Source organism: Diabrotica undecimpunctata, chromosome 10, assembly GCF_040954645.1.
Source record: "Diabrotica undecimpunctata isolate CICGRU chromosome 10, icDiaUnde3, whole genome shotgun sequence".
NCBI lineage: Eukaryota > Metazoa > Arthropoda > Insecta > Coleoptera > Chrysomelidae > Diabrotica > Diabrotica undecimpunctata.
The window spans coordinates 15,891,247-15,906,729 of NC_092812.1; the positions used below are offsets into that span (position 1 = coordinate 15,891,247).

Here is a 15,483-nt window from a genome sequence, read left to right on the forward strand (position 1 = left end):
ACCTTGTATAATGAAATTTTATTGTAAAATGTAGAACATTAAATTTAAAAATCGACGTGTTTTAGATTTTTTCAAAAATGCTTTTATTTAGGAAATATCGAATTTATTCCATACTTTACGGACACACTGTATATCATTGTAAAGTGGGATCCACATATCCGAAGATCAAACCGGTCAAACTTTGCCATAAAAGTGGTACCTATCTGACCCCCCAGTCTTTGCCTCCACCCCTTCCCATCACTTGAATAACGTGGAGATTCTTATGATCTGAGTGTTACTTTGGATGCCCTGGGTGATGCCCTCCGTTTCTCCTGATCGGCTTTGCTCCCTATTTACTTTACTTACTCTATTGAAGTTATTCTACTGGACAGCGGGACTTAAGACCCTAAAGAAAAAGTGTGTGTTTCGAACAGAGAACCATAAACCTAAGTTGATGACTCTCTGTCCGAAATATGTGTGTACTCGAACACACCGTTGAGCCCATTTGTCACACATGAATTCCATGCTCAGATTCTGCGAAAAGGTCCTCATTTGACCTGCCTGAAGGGACTAAGCCTGTGCGGCTGTTATAAAAGAGCTGACGGGCCTTTAATATATTTTTGAATATGAACAAGAAGAGAAATCAAATGATTTCTACCTAGCGAAACCGAATTCAAATTTTTACCACTGTGTTTCCTAAAATTTGCGACACAAACAGCTGGATAAATTACTCGGCAAGGAAATCTAAAATTGCATTCCACATGCCGTTCATCCTGGTCAAAATTCGTAGTGAATTCCGTTTCTAGTACTCCAAACGAAGTAAGTAATAAAACATAATGACGATATTAGATTTTTGTTTTGATACAGGGCAGCGACAACCGCTGATACGTATTTCGACCTCTGGCCACAGAGCAGTGGCTATACCGTTCTGACGAGACCTAAGGAGGTCGAAATACGTATCAGCGGTTGTCGCTGCCCTGTATCAAAACAAAAATCTAATACCGTCATTATGTTTTGAATATGAATTTAATACTCATGGGTCAGTATTAACTTGAAAAAGTAAAGATTTGAAAGCTTGATTTGTATAGACAGGAAAGCAATTTTTTTTATTTTTTGGTTTTTTTTATTTTTTTGGTTTTTTTACAATACTAAAACTAAAACTAAAATGTGTGCGTAAGGTCTATCGAATTATGTGGGGCACTTAAATCGCTTTCGATATTTAAGACCATTTCTCCTCTATTTCAACATACCATCCTCCTCTATATTGTACTATATTAATGAGCCAGTCTCCTGGCTGACATTCCAACCTGGTTTTTTGCACTTAAATAATATAATAATCCCAAATAAATATATTCTTTGTTTTTTTATCTCGCTGATCATTAATCACAACAAAAATAGTGGATTTGGCAGTCGTTCTGTTGACATTACTTCTGTTGATGTCGTCCTCTAAATATACAGTGTGACCCATTTAGATTGGAAACACCTCTATAAAATTTGAAGTTGTTAACCGATTTTAAAAAATTTTTTTTTTAATGTCATGTAATAAAAGGTCTATTGCGGGACAAAATATGAAATATTTAGTTAAATTTTCAGGGCAGTCTACGATACTTTTTCTTCGTCGAAAATGGAGAATGTGTATTAGCGATTTTTTTATTAAAAAAATTTCTACGCCACTGGATTTAGAGTGGCTTTAAATAGCTATGACAAAAATTTCAATAAAATATATTTATTAATGACGAAGTTATGACAACTTAAAATTTTAAAACTCACTAAGCTACGAGTCAAAAAAGAACACCCTGTATCAACAGATAACCATAAAACTAATTATTTTTTAAATAATTTTAATAATAAACCACTACTAGACAAAAAAATGTTTAAAATAGCATAAAAATTTAATGCAAGTAAAGCACTTACATTATTATTAACTTTACATGCTACAACTTAAATCTCAGTTGCCATGACAACGATATTCCTGTTTGACATTATTTGTATCATACAAATTTCAGTGCTAGCATAAATTTATGCATAATATCTGCAACAATATTTACTTCAAATTCTTTTAATAATATTTTGTGTCATGGCTGCAAGTTTGAGAGAAAAAATTGAAATTATACGTCTTTTGGGAGATAGCGATAAAAGTGCCAGGGAAGTTTGTACAATATTTAATGACAGACATGTGGATCGTCCTAATATTAGCTGCGGTACGGTAAACAAAATAAATAGAATACTTAATGAATATGGTGCAGTATCAAAACTAATTTTAAAAAATAACCCGTTACAAAGAAGAAGAGGAAATGATCAAATCAATTTAGATCATTTCAGAAATAACCCTAATGCCAGTTTAAGGAATGCCAGTTTATATTTGAATGTGCCTCGAGTGAGTATTCGGCGATGTCTTAAGGTAAATAATATTAAACCTTTCAAACCAAAATTCTTACACACATTACAAGAAGGCGACGAAGCAAAACGTTTAGAATATTGTTTACGGGCCCAAGGGGAATATTTAAACAATATAAATTTTCTAAAAAACGTGTTGTTTACCGGCGAAGCCACTTTCATAAAAAATGAGTAGTATCATCACAGAATTGTCGCTATTGGACAGCAGATAATCCCCATTGGGTAATAAACTGTAAAAGCCAGTATTGTCAAAAAATCAATGTATGGTGTGGTATACTGAACGAGCGAGTTATTGGTCCTTTCTTTTTTGAAGAAAACTTGAACACACAGAACTTTTTAGAATTTTTAAACACCGACTTGTGGGATGCTATTCATGAGCTCCCAATTAATGAACGATTAAATTTGTATATCCAGTTAGATAGGTGTTCTGTTCATTACGCCAGAACCGTGAAGCAATGGCTAAATGAAAATTTTCCGAACCGTTGGATAGGCCGGGGTAGTCCGTTGATAGATTGGCCACCCAGATCTCCAGATCTTACAATTTTAGACTTATTTCTCTGGGGAGTTATCAATCAAACAAAAAGTTTACCAAACCCGTGCAAGAGACGTAAACGAACTTCGTGCAAGAATTCGACAGGCATATGCAGAAATTACTCCCCAACAACTAAGAAATGTAATTAGAAATATTCATAAACGCTACGACAAATGTATCCAATTAGATGGTGGATTGGTAGAGGCAACTAGGATTTAAACTAAAATTATGTTTCCATGTTTCTGTTAATACAGAGTGTTTTTTTAACGTTAATACAGAATATTTTTTTCTTAGTGAGTTTTAAAATTCTAAGTTGTCATAAGTTTGTTATTAATAAATATATCTTAATAAAAATTTTGTCATAGCTATTTGACGCCACTCTAAATCCAGTGGCGTAGAAATTTTTTTAATCAAAAAATCGCTAATACAAATTCTCCATTCTCGACGAAGAAAAAGTATCATAAAATGCCCTGAAAATTTAACTAAATATTTCATATTTTGTCCCGCAATAGACCTTTTATTACATGACATTAAAAAAAATTTGGTTAAAATCGGTTAACAACTTCAAATTTTATAGAGGTGTTTCTAATCTAAATGGGTCACACTGTAGTAAAAATTTACAAAAAATTTAAAACTAAATTTGTTTTCGTCATATTTCACTTGCCATATTTCAAAATTGTAAGCATAAGCGAAGAAAGGTTTAAGGAGCAAGCCACTCAATAAAATTAATATTTAATTGGATAACAAGACATTTGCTAAATATTTTTGACATCTTAGTACTATTTATTTATGATATCATGGAATCTTTGACATGTAAATATTAATTTTTTCTCTTATATTTACTTATTATGTGAAATAGTGACATAATATCAAAGTGACACTTTTTTAATGGGGAAAAAACATATATGTGATTAGTAATATCGCTTACCCGTTTCGTCAGCTGCGTGTCCATCATAAAATTATGTACATGTTTTTCCGCTCTAGTTAACTCTAATTTTCTTGATACTACTGCTACTAATAAGGCTGTACAACCAGCGCCCTAAAAAAATCAATCGATTATAAGGGGAATGACACGTATACGATTCTGTTTTTTTGAATTATGGTTCGAATATTTCTCACTGACTCAATGTAAATAGTATCACACTCTTTGATTTCCTTGGGTTCTGTATCCTATACCCTTAAAAATCGTTACTTAAAGCTGTGTTTTTATAATAATTTTAAACCTCTGGTCAACACTATTATATTTCTTAAATTCGCAACATATCACTAACATCCTTCCAAAACGGTTCAAAAAAGAACGTGACGTTTTAGTAAGTTTCGACATGAAATATCCATATCTAAGCCTCCGACTGAAGAGTCGCTGAATGTAATTTCCAGGAAGAAAAAAACCTATCGAGCAATATAGTTAATTTTAGAAAGTACTATCTGAAGAAAATATTTTTGAGACATAGAATAAACGAATAAAAGAAAAGATATTCCGAAACTGTTCCTGTCGTTCACCAAGGCAATTGTCGGTAAATTCATCAATTTGTCTGCTTTCTATATTGTAAAAAGCGCAGTAGAAAAATATTTGAATTTTAATTTCGCCAAGTAAGAAGTCTTCGGATTTTGCTAATTTTTTTTTAATTTATTTTGCTTGAACCACTTAGGGTTATTATTATAAGAAAAATACAAAAAGTGATAAAGAAATACATAGGCATATACAAAATATCAAATACCTAATAATGTATACAATATATATTTTAATTATTAATGTATTGTATTAAATTTTATTAAAAAAGTTTATAGATTTCAAGAATTCTATCAAGTCAGCTACGTATTTTGATTCTCCTAGAAGTTATTTTAATGTTTTTGGAATGTGGTGATATAGTCTTTCAACTGAGTATATTGGACAGTCAATCAAAATGTGCTTCACTATCACTTTACATTCACAAACAAAACACACTGGTTCCTCTTCTCTCTTTAACAAGTATTCATGTGTTGTAAAAGTGTGTCCTAATCTGAGACGTGTTATTAGGACTTGATGTTGTCGCTTTGAAGGCCAGAAGTTCCATGGAAGAACGGAAGATTTTATTTTTGTCAATTTAGTGGTGCTTCTATTTTATTGGTTTTGCCAAACATCTTGCAATTTTTATTTTAAGTAAGGTTTTAAATCTAAATGCACCGTTAGATTTTCCACTGATGCGGCTGTATTGCTTACTGCGGACCTAGCTAGACTATTTGCCTTTTCGTTACCATCTATTCCAACGTGTGACGGTACCCAGAGGAACTCTACTGTCAAATTGTTTTGGTATATACGGTATAAAATTAACTAAATCTCTTGTAATGTTGGATGAGAGGGATAAATCTGAGAAATTTATGTCAGACAAATGAATCAGATATTGGAAGAGAAGAGATTTGGGAAGTTTTTTTTCTAGAATAAAGGTTAGGGCTTTATTGATGGCAAATAGGTCTGCTGTAAAAATACTTGTCTTAGGAAACAATTTATAGATGGAATGTTCATGTGATATCACAAAGCATGCTCCTACTCCATTTATGGTCTTAGATGCGTCAGTGTATATACAATGGTAATTTTTGTACTATGTGAGAACATGGAGAAAGTGAGTTTTAAAAAAATTGAGTATCACGTTATTTTTGTTATGTGCTGTAAGTTTAAGGTTACAAAGCGAAGGAAAGCATGGAAAACATAAATTCATTTCACAGGTAGGATAAATAGGAGGTAGTTCAATATTAAAATCTAATAAGTATCTATTAGCTCGTTCATAGAAAGGTACAGGACTCCTATTTCTTTTTTGATAGACCCCCTGGAACCTGTTAGCAACAGCATGATTAAGAGCTGGATTGTTTGGGTTAGATTTTACATTCGAGACATACGATAGAGTTAAGTATTTTCTTCTTAGGTTTAAGGGTGGCTCTCCAGCTTCACAGAGTAGACTATCCACAGGACTGGTACAATATGCTCCTAGAGCAAGTCTAAAGACTGAACTATGAAGAGTATCCAAAGTTTTGAGCAATGCTTGGTTTGCGGTGTTATACACAATACATCCGTAGTCCAGTTTTGATCTGATTAAAGCTCTATATAAATTTATTAGAGTGAAAAAATCTACTCCCCAATTTTTATGTGATACAGATTTCATAATGTTTAGTCCAGCTTGGCACGATAGTCTTAGCGAGTGTATATGACTTGTCCAACTTAATTTTGAGTCCAGTTGCATCCCTCGAAATTTTATTTCTTTTGTATATTCTATAGGAGAATTGTATAAAAATAGATTTGGGAGCTTTTGTGGATTTGATTTTCGTGAAAAATGTATAGCTTTTGTTTTTGTGGTGGAAAACTGGAGCCCAATATTGTTAGACCACGATTCTATTGACTTAGGATCTGCAGCTGCAGACAATATGTATTTATTTCTTGCTAGAATTATCAGATCATCAGCATACAAAAAAGTGTTTATTGTGCCATTGCAGTACGACACAACATTATTAATAGCTAAAAATAGCGCTACGCTTAGATTCGAGCCCTGTGGAATTCCATTTTTCTGTAATATAGATTCAGACAAATGGTTATTGAATCGAACTTGGAAATATCGTTGCCGTAGAAAGTTTGAAATAAAAGCAAACATGTTACCATGAATCTTCCAATTGTAGAGCGTAGTTAAAATATCACAGCGCTATACTGTATCACAAGCCTTTTTTAAATCAAAGAATATGGCTAAACATTCTTGATTGCATATAAATGCTTCGTAAATTTCTGATTCCAATGATATTAGGTTATCTAATGTTGATCTATTTTTCCTAAATCCACTTTGTTCGGGTATATTACGATGTTTATGTTCAATATACCACATGAGTCGATTGGCAATGATCTTTTCTAGCAACTTACACATTGCATTCGTGAGAGAGATTGGTCTATAGGATTCTGCTTCAAATTTAGGTTTACCTGGTTTGCGTACTGAAACTATGATTGTCGAGTGCCATATGTATAGGAATACCTTATTGATCCATATAAAATTGAATAGTTGGAATAATTTAATTATAAAGGATTTTATTAAAAATTTTTTAGTTGGAATAATAGTTCTTGGCCTACTAGTGGTAGGTTCTGTAGAAAAAGCACAGGTATATTATCTGGTCCTGGACTAGTATTTCTAACGGAGTTTCAATAAGTTCAGTCAAGCTTATAGGATTTTTTATTGGTGAAGTGTCATTGATTAATGGTATTCCTTTATTTTCTTCAAATCGTTTCTTATTTAAGAATTCTATTAAATAGCTTTCATCACTAGAAGTGATACAATATTGATTTGCCATTATTTCAGATATATTTCTTTCGGACGTAAATGTCTGTTATACAAATGTGTGTTGTCTTTTATTAAGTACTTTATAGAGTGTTATGAATTTTTTCCAGATGTACTACTACTAATTGGAGTAGATCTATTGATTTCCGAAACAAACTTTTATCATGACTCTTGTTTGCTTTTTTTAATAAATAATCCACATTTAGCTCTTATTCTTGTAAATTCCAAAATATTTTCAGTCGTTTTATATCGTTTATATCTATTAAAAGCCGATTTAGATTCCCTTATTGCCTGTTTGCACGCATCGTTCCACCACGGTACAGGTGAATGTTTTGGATGAAAAGCTGTTTTTCCAATGGATTTATTCACTGCATCAATAATGACTTTATTGGAAAAAATATGTTTTCTCGTTAATATCTTGTTCTGAGTCTAAAATTTCTCTAAGATTCATAGCTGATGAAGAAATCAGTTTTGAGAACAGTGTCCAGTTAGCTTTATTTAAGGACCATTTGGTGATGTGTGTATTGTGCTTATGGTACAACAGATTGTTAACTAAGATGGGAAAGTGATCGCTTTCATATAGATTAGGTAAAGCATCCCACGATAAACTAGGTTGCAAGTTTGGTTCACAAATTGACAAATCAATTGCTCTCCAATTGCAAATGAAAACTCTCCTGTTGCTGCATTATATCGAATATTCCTGCCGTCATTAAGGAGATTTAAATTAAGATTATTTAAGATAGTTTCTATTTTTCTTCCCATTTTTGTCAATTTTTTTGAGCCCCATAATGAATTATGTGCATTAAAATCTCCCAGTATAATTCGAGGTGTAGGTATCTGACATAAAAAATAGAAATGTCTGGTATACTTGGATCAGAATTAGGACCGATGTAAAGACTGCAGATGTTAACTTTTAGTGGACCTACTAAGCACACCGCTACAGCTTCTAGATTGGTTATTAAAGGAATACTGCAATATTCATAGGAATTCTCGAAAAAAAAATGAAACTTCACCACTGGCATGTTCTTGATTTTGCCTAATTTTAGATACGCTTGTATAATTTCTCAAATTATGAATTTTGTTATTTTTAAAATGAGTTTTTTGTAGACAAATTATAGAAGGAGAATTGTGAGCAATTATTAATTGTAACATTTCTAAACGGGTATAATAACCGTTCAAATTCAACTGTAGAATAGACTTGAATGTGAGCTTATGTAGAAGGTTCTATGGAGGAGTCGCTATCGAGCTGAGGCTTTAGTTGTCGAGTAATTGCATTAATTATTTTAGTACATCTTGATTTAATTTATTTTGATATACTGTGGAAATAGATTTCTTTTAACAAATTAAGTAAGCCTAATGTGTCTTCTGTATAAGTTTTAGATATACTCAATTTATCTGGAGAGCCTAAATTTTCAAAAAAATCAGTTAGTTGTTCCAAATTTAATATCGGTGTTATAAGTTTATTAGTAATAAAATATTTTACGGATTCCATACTGTTAGCTCAGAAGCTAAGTTAGTCTCAGAATTATCAATAGTTTTGGATTTTTTAAGTTTTTGTATTGGTTTTGTAAAATTTTCTTTAGGTTCTTGTAAAGGTGGGGTTAAAATTTCTTCTAGGTTGCGCTTAGCTGTGTTTACTTCTTTACTAGGTGTATTAGTTATTTCAAGTGTATCAGTGGTATCCATTGATATGCTATTAAGAGGGCATGCGAGTGTTGAGGAAGAGTTTGGGATTGATGTATGAGGTTGTGAAACATTAGGTGTTGTTGATAACTGGATAGTTGTTATATTTGTATCTATGCATTTATTTTGAGAACTTGGGAATGCTGTTGAGGGTGATATTTGGGATGCAGTTAATATTGGTATAGTTAATGAAGAAGGTATAGTCGAGGATTGTAAGGAAAAGGAATTCGCTGAAGATGCTAATGTGATCGGGACGACATGTGGAAGAGTATTAACTACTTTATTTATAGTAGTAGTTGGCACTGTTATTGTTAAGTTTTGATTTGGATTTGTATAGGATGGACAATTTGCTACAAAATGGTCAGATTGTTTACAATAGTAACACATCTGTTTTTCTAAAGATAAGAAAATACGATAAGATGTTTGATCGTGGTTTATGACAATTAAGGGAGGAATTAATGTAGCTTCCAAAGGAGAGATAAATGTATGTCTTGGAAAGCTCAGTATATGTCTATATTCTGGGTTTTTTTGTACCTATTCGTAAAAATTAATTGGAGTTAATAAATAGAGGCCAAACTTTTTAGGTTCAGATTCTATGAAAGTGTGAGGAATACTAGGGCAAACATTAGAGATCAGTAATCTTTAATTCGGTGTACTTAAGCGTCGAGCATAAATTATTTGTTGATTGATAGTTATTCTTCCGTTGTCAGCATTCATCATAGTTTCTACTAATTCTTCACTAGCTGTGTAAATACAAATACGGTGATTTGAAATTCGTGATGAAAAAATAATATATCTTGGTTCTATAATTTTTCCCAGTGCACATAGATATTCCTCAAGTTTGGCGTTTTCCAGAGCGTTATATAAAATAGCTTGTTTTTTGGATGGGAATTTTGGAGTTGAATTGATTAACGCTGCAGAATATGAAGAAGTTTTATATGATGTCAATAACGTTTGGGGGCTCGACGCCCCTGGACTATTAACATAATCCATTTTCGTTGTTTATTGACGTCAGGCAATATAAATAATATGAACTTGTTTTGAAGTAAGTATCTAATTAGATTAAAATTACTTACAGATTTTCTCCAATAAGTTCACTAATTTTTATTTATAATAACCCAACACTTTAAGTATTAAGTGGATATAAATAAAAGCGCAAAAACTAGGTGCGATTAGACTGGTAATTCAATACATCCATCCTCGCTAAAGGTTTAAATCGTTCTCCGATTTTTACTAATTTTGATTAAACATTATAAAACCTAAAACCTGGATAGAACACTTCAATAATATGTACACTAGTGGACAGACTTCTGAATACTTTACAAACATTGTTGTTTTACCAGTAACACTTGTCTCGTGATCGTGGTTTATATAGTTTATCAATACAATTACATTTGTATTTTATTGTTTTATGTTTCTATTGTCTTTAGGAAGATCATCGCAGATCCAACATTAATGCTATTGTCAAATCAACTGGTGTACAAATATTGAACCCTATTATTAGAAGAACGTTGTGTGAAAATGGATTACGAGCAAAAACCTCCAGAAAGAAGCCATTCTTGAACAAAACAGAGGCAAAACCGTATTTATTGGGCTTTGAGATACAGATAGTGGACAGAAATATAGTGGAGCTAGGTAATTTGGAGTGATGAAAACAGAATCTCAATCTTTGGGTCTAAATAAACATATGTTCGCCAACGACCAGTGGAATTTTGCCATAGGTGTATTACGGTTACTATGAAGCACCCTATTAGTGTCATATTGCTTGTATGACCACTAACAAAGTTGGACATTAGACATAGAGGGTACTATTAATACAAGAAAATATTAGACCGAAATACTGCAATAAAAACTGCTGCCGACTGTTGTAGATTTGTTTCGAGGGAAGGCTCAACAATGGATCTTCCAATAGAATGAAATGTTTTATCATACGACCAAGACTTCCATTACATGGTTGAGAAAGCATGATCTTACTGTCTTGCCTTTGCCTGGAAATAGTATAGAGTTAAATTCAATAGAAAATCTATGGTCAAAGCTGAAATTGTGAGTATCATGCCAAAATGTAACTAACAAGAGAGAATTGATAGAAGGCATTATTTAAAACTGGTTTAAGGTCAGAAGATTTGACTCGTCTCGTGAACTTCATCTCTGACAGAATCTAGTCTGTGCTAAAAACAAAGGTTCATAATAACCATTGTATCATTTTTTTTAATATATCTATTAATAAACTAAATAAACGTAAAATAGGAAGTACAAACATAAACCGAGACACAGAGGGAATACTAGTATTAGCATTCATAGAGCAGCATTTGATACGATAGAAAGACAAATTATGGGGCAATGCTTGAGGAAAATAAATATGCCAAATACTTTCATAAAAATTATAGGAAGTAGTTACAAAGAGGTAAAAGGAAGAGTACAAATAAAAGAGGAAAGATCGGAAGAATTTAATTAGAAGACAGGTATTAAACAAGGAGATTGTCTCAGCCCGTTACTATTTATAATAGTATTGAACGAATTGATAAGAAATACTAGAGTAAGAATCAATCAACTACAGACAATAAAGGATACCACAGATTACAACCGGTAATAATAGACTCCTTAATGTACGCAGACGACATATTACTAATAGCAGATTCCGAGAATAAAATGCAGTACCTAAAATAGTGGATATACGGGTAGAAATAGAAAACTAATCTAACATCTAACAAATAGAAGAACTAAAAATGAAAATAAACTAGGAAAAAAGTAAGATAATGATAATCAGCGGCAAAGATGATAAGTTAGGATAATGAAATAAAGATGAAATGTAAAAACTCAGAATTGGAAATAGTTACAACTTACGAATACCTGGGAAATATAATTATCAACGATGGAAATATAGACTGTAAATTAACAAATAGAGCAAAGAAATCAAACAAAGTATACTATGCGTTAGCCGCAACACTGGAAAAAAGAGAATTTACACGAGAGACAAGGATAATAATATATAAGACAATAGTGATACCGATTGTGCTATATGCAACTGATAACTGGACGATTCTGGAAATACATAAAGCAGCACAAACGTAATGGAGATAAGACATCTAAGAAGCAGTGGCGGCCGTAAGGGTCGGTAAGGTCGGCAGTGCCGACCCACACCTTTATAGATTTTTTTAAATATTTAATTTAATCAGTATTTCGATAATAATTAATTATGGCAGGTAATAAGTTGATGTTATTTGTTTCTGTAAAATAAAAAAAATATCTGTGAGATAATAAAGACTAAATTTTATTCATGGTTTTCAGAAGAATTCGACCAATTCGACTAGACTAAATTTTATTCATGGTTTTTAAAAGAATTCGTCCAATCTGAGCGTTTAGTGATCCCTGCGTAAGACGCTTTTCGAATTAATGTTTCGAAATCGGAGACATCCATCTGCCTGTGTGAATTCTTAAAAAGACACGTTTGGGGGTTTCGGCAAGCCGATCCCAAGTTGACGATTTACATGTAAAAATCAACGGAATATTAGTTAATGAGCAACCAAACATACATTTCTCTGCATACGCATTTAATTGCCACGTACGGCAAATATAAATTTGCCGATGCTTCATTTGGATTGGGCGCAAACTATACCTTGCGAGCGCGGGATGAAATGTTATTTCGGGATGGATAAGTACTTAAGAACTTAAGTAGTGAAGTAATATTGAGTGCACGGACTGGCTTTTCTTTCTGGGATTTATTTTTATTTTCTAAAGTAATACTGTAATACGTTACCACTGCCGTAAATAGTTAAAGGTTAAAGGGTTTTTTTGATATATTAGAAGTTTTTTTTTTTAAATTAAAGTGTAAACAAATTCAGGTAAATTAACCTAAAAAATGAAACCGATTTTCACAAATTATACCCTAGGTGGCGCTCTTCTTTATAATTTTTGCCGTAGTAATTATTAGCTAACCTCCATATTTCTGTTGGATCATTGAAGTTTTTTATACTATTTATCATTTTTTTAACTTTTATTGTTGTAAGGATAAGTACTAGTAATGTTTATTTATTCAGTATAAGATTTTTTTATTATTGTTGTTTTTATGCTACAAAATAGACCTGTACTCATCTGAGTACAGTAGGTTTGTATGAGATCAAAATGATTATTTGGTTTTTTATTGTTTCAGGTTAAATATTGGTATTGGAATGGATTTTCAAGAATTGCTGACTATTAGTCTCATTGAGTTTTATGGAAAACGTTATAGAACTCTTGCTTTAGCTTCAGATGACCTAGCGAGTTCCATCATAAAGATGTATCGGGGGTAGTTATTTCTCCTGAGACTGACTATCAAACTGACAATGAGGACATAGATGAGGATGATCTTTAGACTCAAATCTTTTCGAATAACGTTCTCGGAGAAATAGAGGTTCATTACATGAGTGATGACTCTGATAACGACGAAGAAGACAATCTTCCTCTGGCTAACTGGGAAACTAATGCAATTTCAAGGAACCGTTTCCAAGAAATTAAAAAATACTTACATTTGGTAGATAATTCGCAAATTGATACAAGGGACAGAATGTATAAAGTGAGGCCTCTCAGGAACAAACTAAATAAAAAATTTCAACAATTTGGCATATTTCACAAAGACTTATGAATTGATGAAGCGATGATAAAGTATTTTGGGCATCACTCATCTAAACAGTTCATAAGGGGAAAGCCAGTAAGATTTGGGTACAAGGACTGGATGCTTTGTAGTTATTGCTACAATTTTGACACATATTGTTTAGCATCAGTGGATAAATTAAAAGTCGCGGCGTTGCCTTTAGGACCACAAGTTGTTCTAAAAATGCTTGATGTCGTTGATGTAACTACTGAGTATTTTTTGACAATTATTTTACTAGTGACAATTTGATGGAAACTTTAAAAGAGAAGTGCTTTAGGGCAACAGGCAGAGCAAGAGAAAATCGTATAAAAAAATGTCCTTTGGTACCTTCCGCTGTAATAAAAAAGAAGAATAGTGGATATTTCGAATATCGCTTTGACAAAACAAGGCTACTACTTTCTGTAAAATGGAAGGACAACAATTGAACCATTTTTAAAAGTGAATCGTTGGTGTTGCTGCCAAACGAAGAATTGATGTACCCCAACCAAAACTTTTCTCATCATACAATGCTTCAATGGGCGGTGTTGATCTCTTTGACCAATCAGTTAATAACTACCGAGTCAGTATATAAGGTAAAAAATGGTGGTGGCCCATTTTTACCCAGATGCTCAACTCAGCTCTTGTTAACTCGTAGAGGTTACAAATATTTGCTGAAAATAAAAAAATGGATCTTTTGGCTTCTCAATGAGATGTAGTACGTCATTATTTAAGAAGTTTTGAAAAATCTACTTATTCTAGAAAACGACTAGCAGGATCTGTACCGATTACTCTAAAAATGGATGGCAGCGATCATTTTCCAAAGAAAATAGACAAACAACTTCGATGTGGTTTATGTCATCAAAGAGTACGTTGGATTTGTATAAAGTGTGAAGTTACTCTGTGTATTGAATTTGTATGATTGTGTGATTTATTTGAAATGTATATTTAGTTAGATTTATAATACATGGGATATACCCAAGTATGTACCTATATTGCAAGAAAATAAAATATTTTCATTTTCATCAGCCCATTGTACTCATATGAGTACACCTACTTTTTAATAAAAATTTAATTTTTTTTATGTCAAATAACAATGAATTGTTACTATTTAACCCAGATCTAACAAGGACATTTAAAAAAATCTGGTATTATCGAAAACAAAAATGTTGTGGGGTCAAATGGGTTAAGTTTTTACGTTCCCAAAAAGGACCAATGTGATAAATGCTACATTTATAAAAACAAATATAAACCAACATTACTTAAAACCAAAAGTTTTGAATCACATCTGCGTAGGAAAAATTTCGCGCGTAAAAGAAAGAGCTTTGATAAAAACGAAGCTAAAACCTCTAAGGGAAAATATTAACTGCTACATTCGATTTTTCGAAAATACTTAATGCTCCACACGGTAATTTAAGTATTCTCTATTATAAACGGAAACTATGAAAATTCAATAAGAATAAGTCGTGGATAAAGAAGGTACTTGCTTCATGTGGCATAAAGGGCAGGCAAAAGGGGTGGTAATGAGGTTTCTAGGTGTTTAATGAAATTTATTTCAAAATATAAGGATCTAGGCACAAATATATTTATATTTTGTTTCTTTGCGTAATGTGGTTAAAATAAATTATTATATGAAAAAGACAGAAAAGATTTTATTTCACGTTCAAAGCGTCTATGTATCTATTGATACGTATTTCGCTTTAATAAAGCTCATCAGAATAGTTATTCATAGCCGTTCTCAACGTGAAAAATAAAATTCTCTGTCTTATTAGAAGTAACAATAACATGACTTCGTTATGGACGCAATAGCGACATCTGATAGAAAAATCGGTAAGATAGTTTCGAAACAAATTCAGATTTCTGCTTTAATCTGGAGCCTTCTAAAAATTGCAAGACATGACCAGACGATGATAAAGATGTTAAAGAAGACATGGGGAATCTAAAATTTGCATTCCACGACATGTCTATTCATCTAGGCAGAAATCCTAACGAATTTG

The 15,483-nt window shown here is 32.3% G+C and overlaps 1 protein-coding gene across 2 annotated transcripts in view; it reads right to left on the minus strand.

Annotated features, from left to right (window-relative positions):
• The window catches only part of SK (small conductance calcium-activated potassium channel), a 975,882-nt gene that overhangs the window by 86,821 nt on the left and 873,578 nt on the right, over positions 1–15,483 (minus strand). For both annotated transcript variants that reach the window (XM_072546075.1, XM_072546076.1), the window contains one exon: positions 3,837–3,947. In XM_072546075.1, the coding sequence (XP_072402176.1) occupies positions 3,837–3,947 (111 nt within the window). The remainder of the gene's footprint in view (positions 1–3,836; positions 3,948–15,483) is intronic.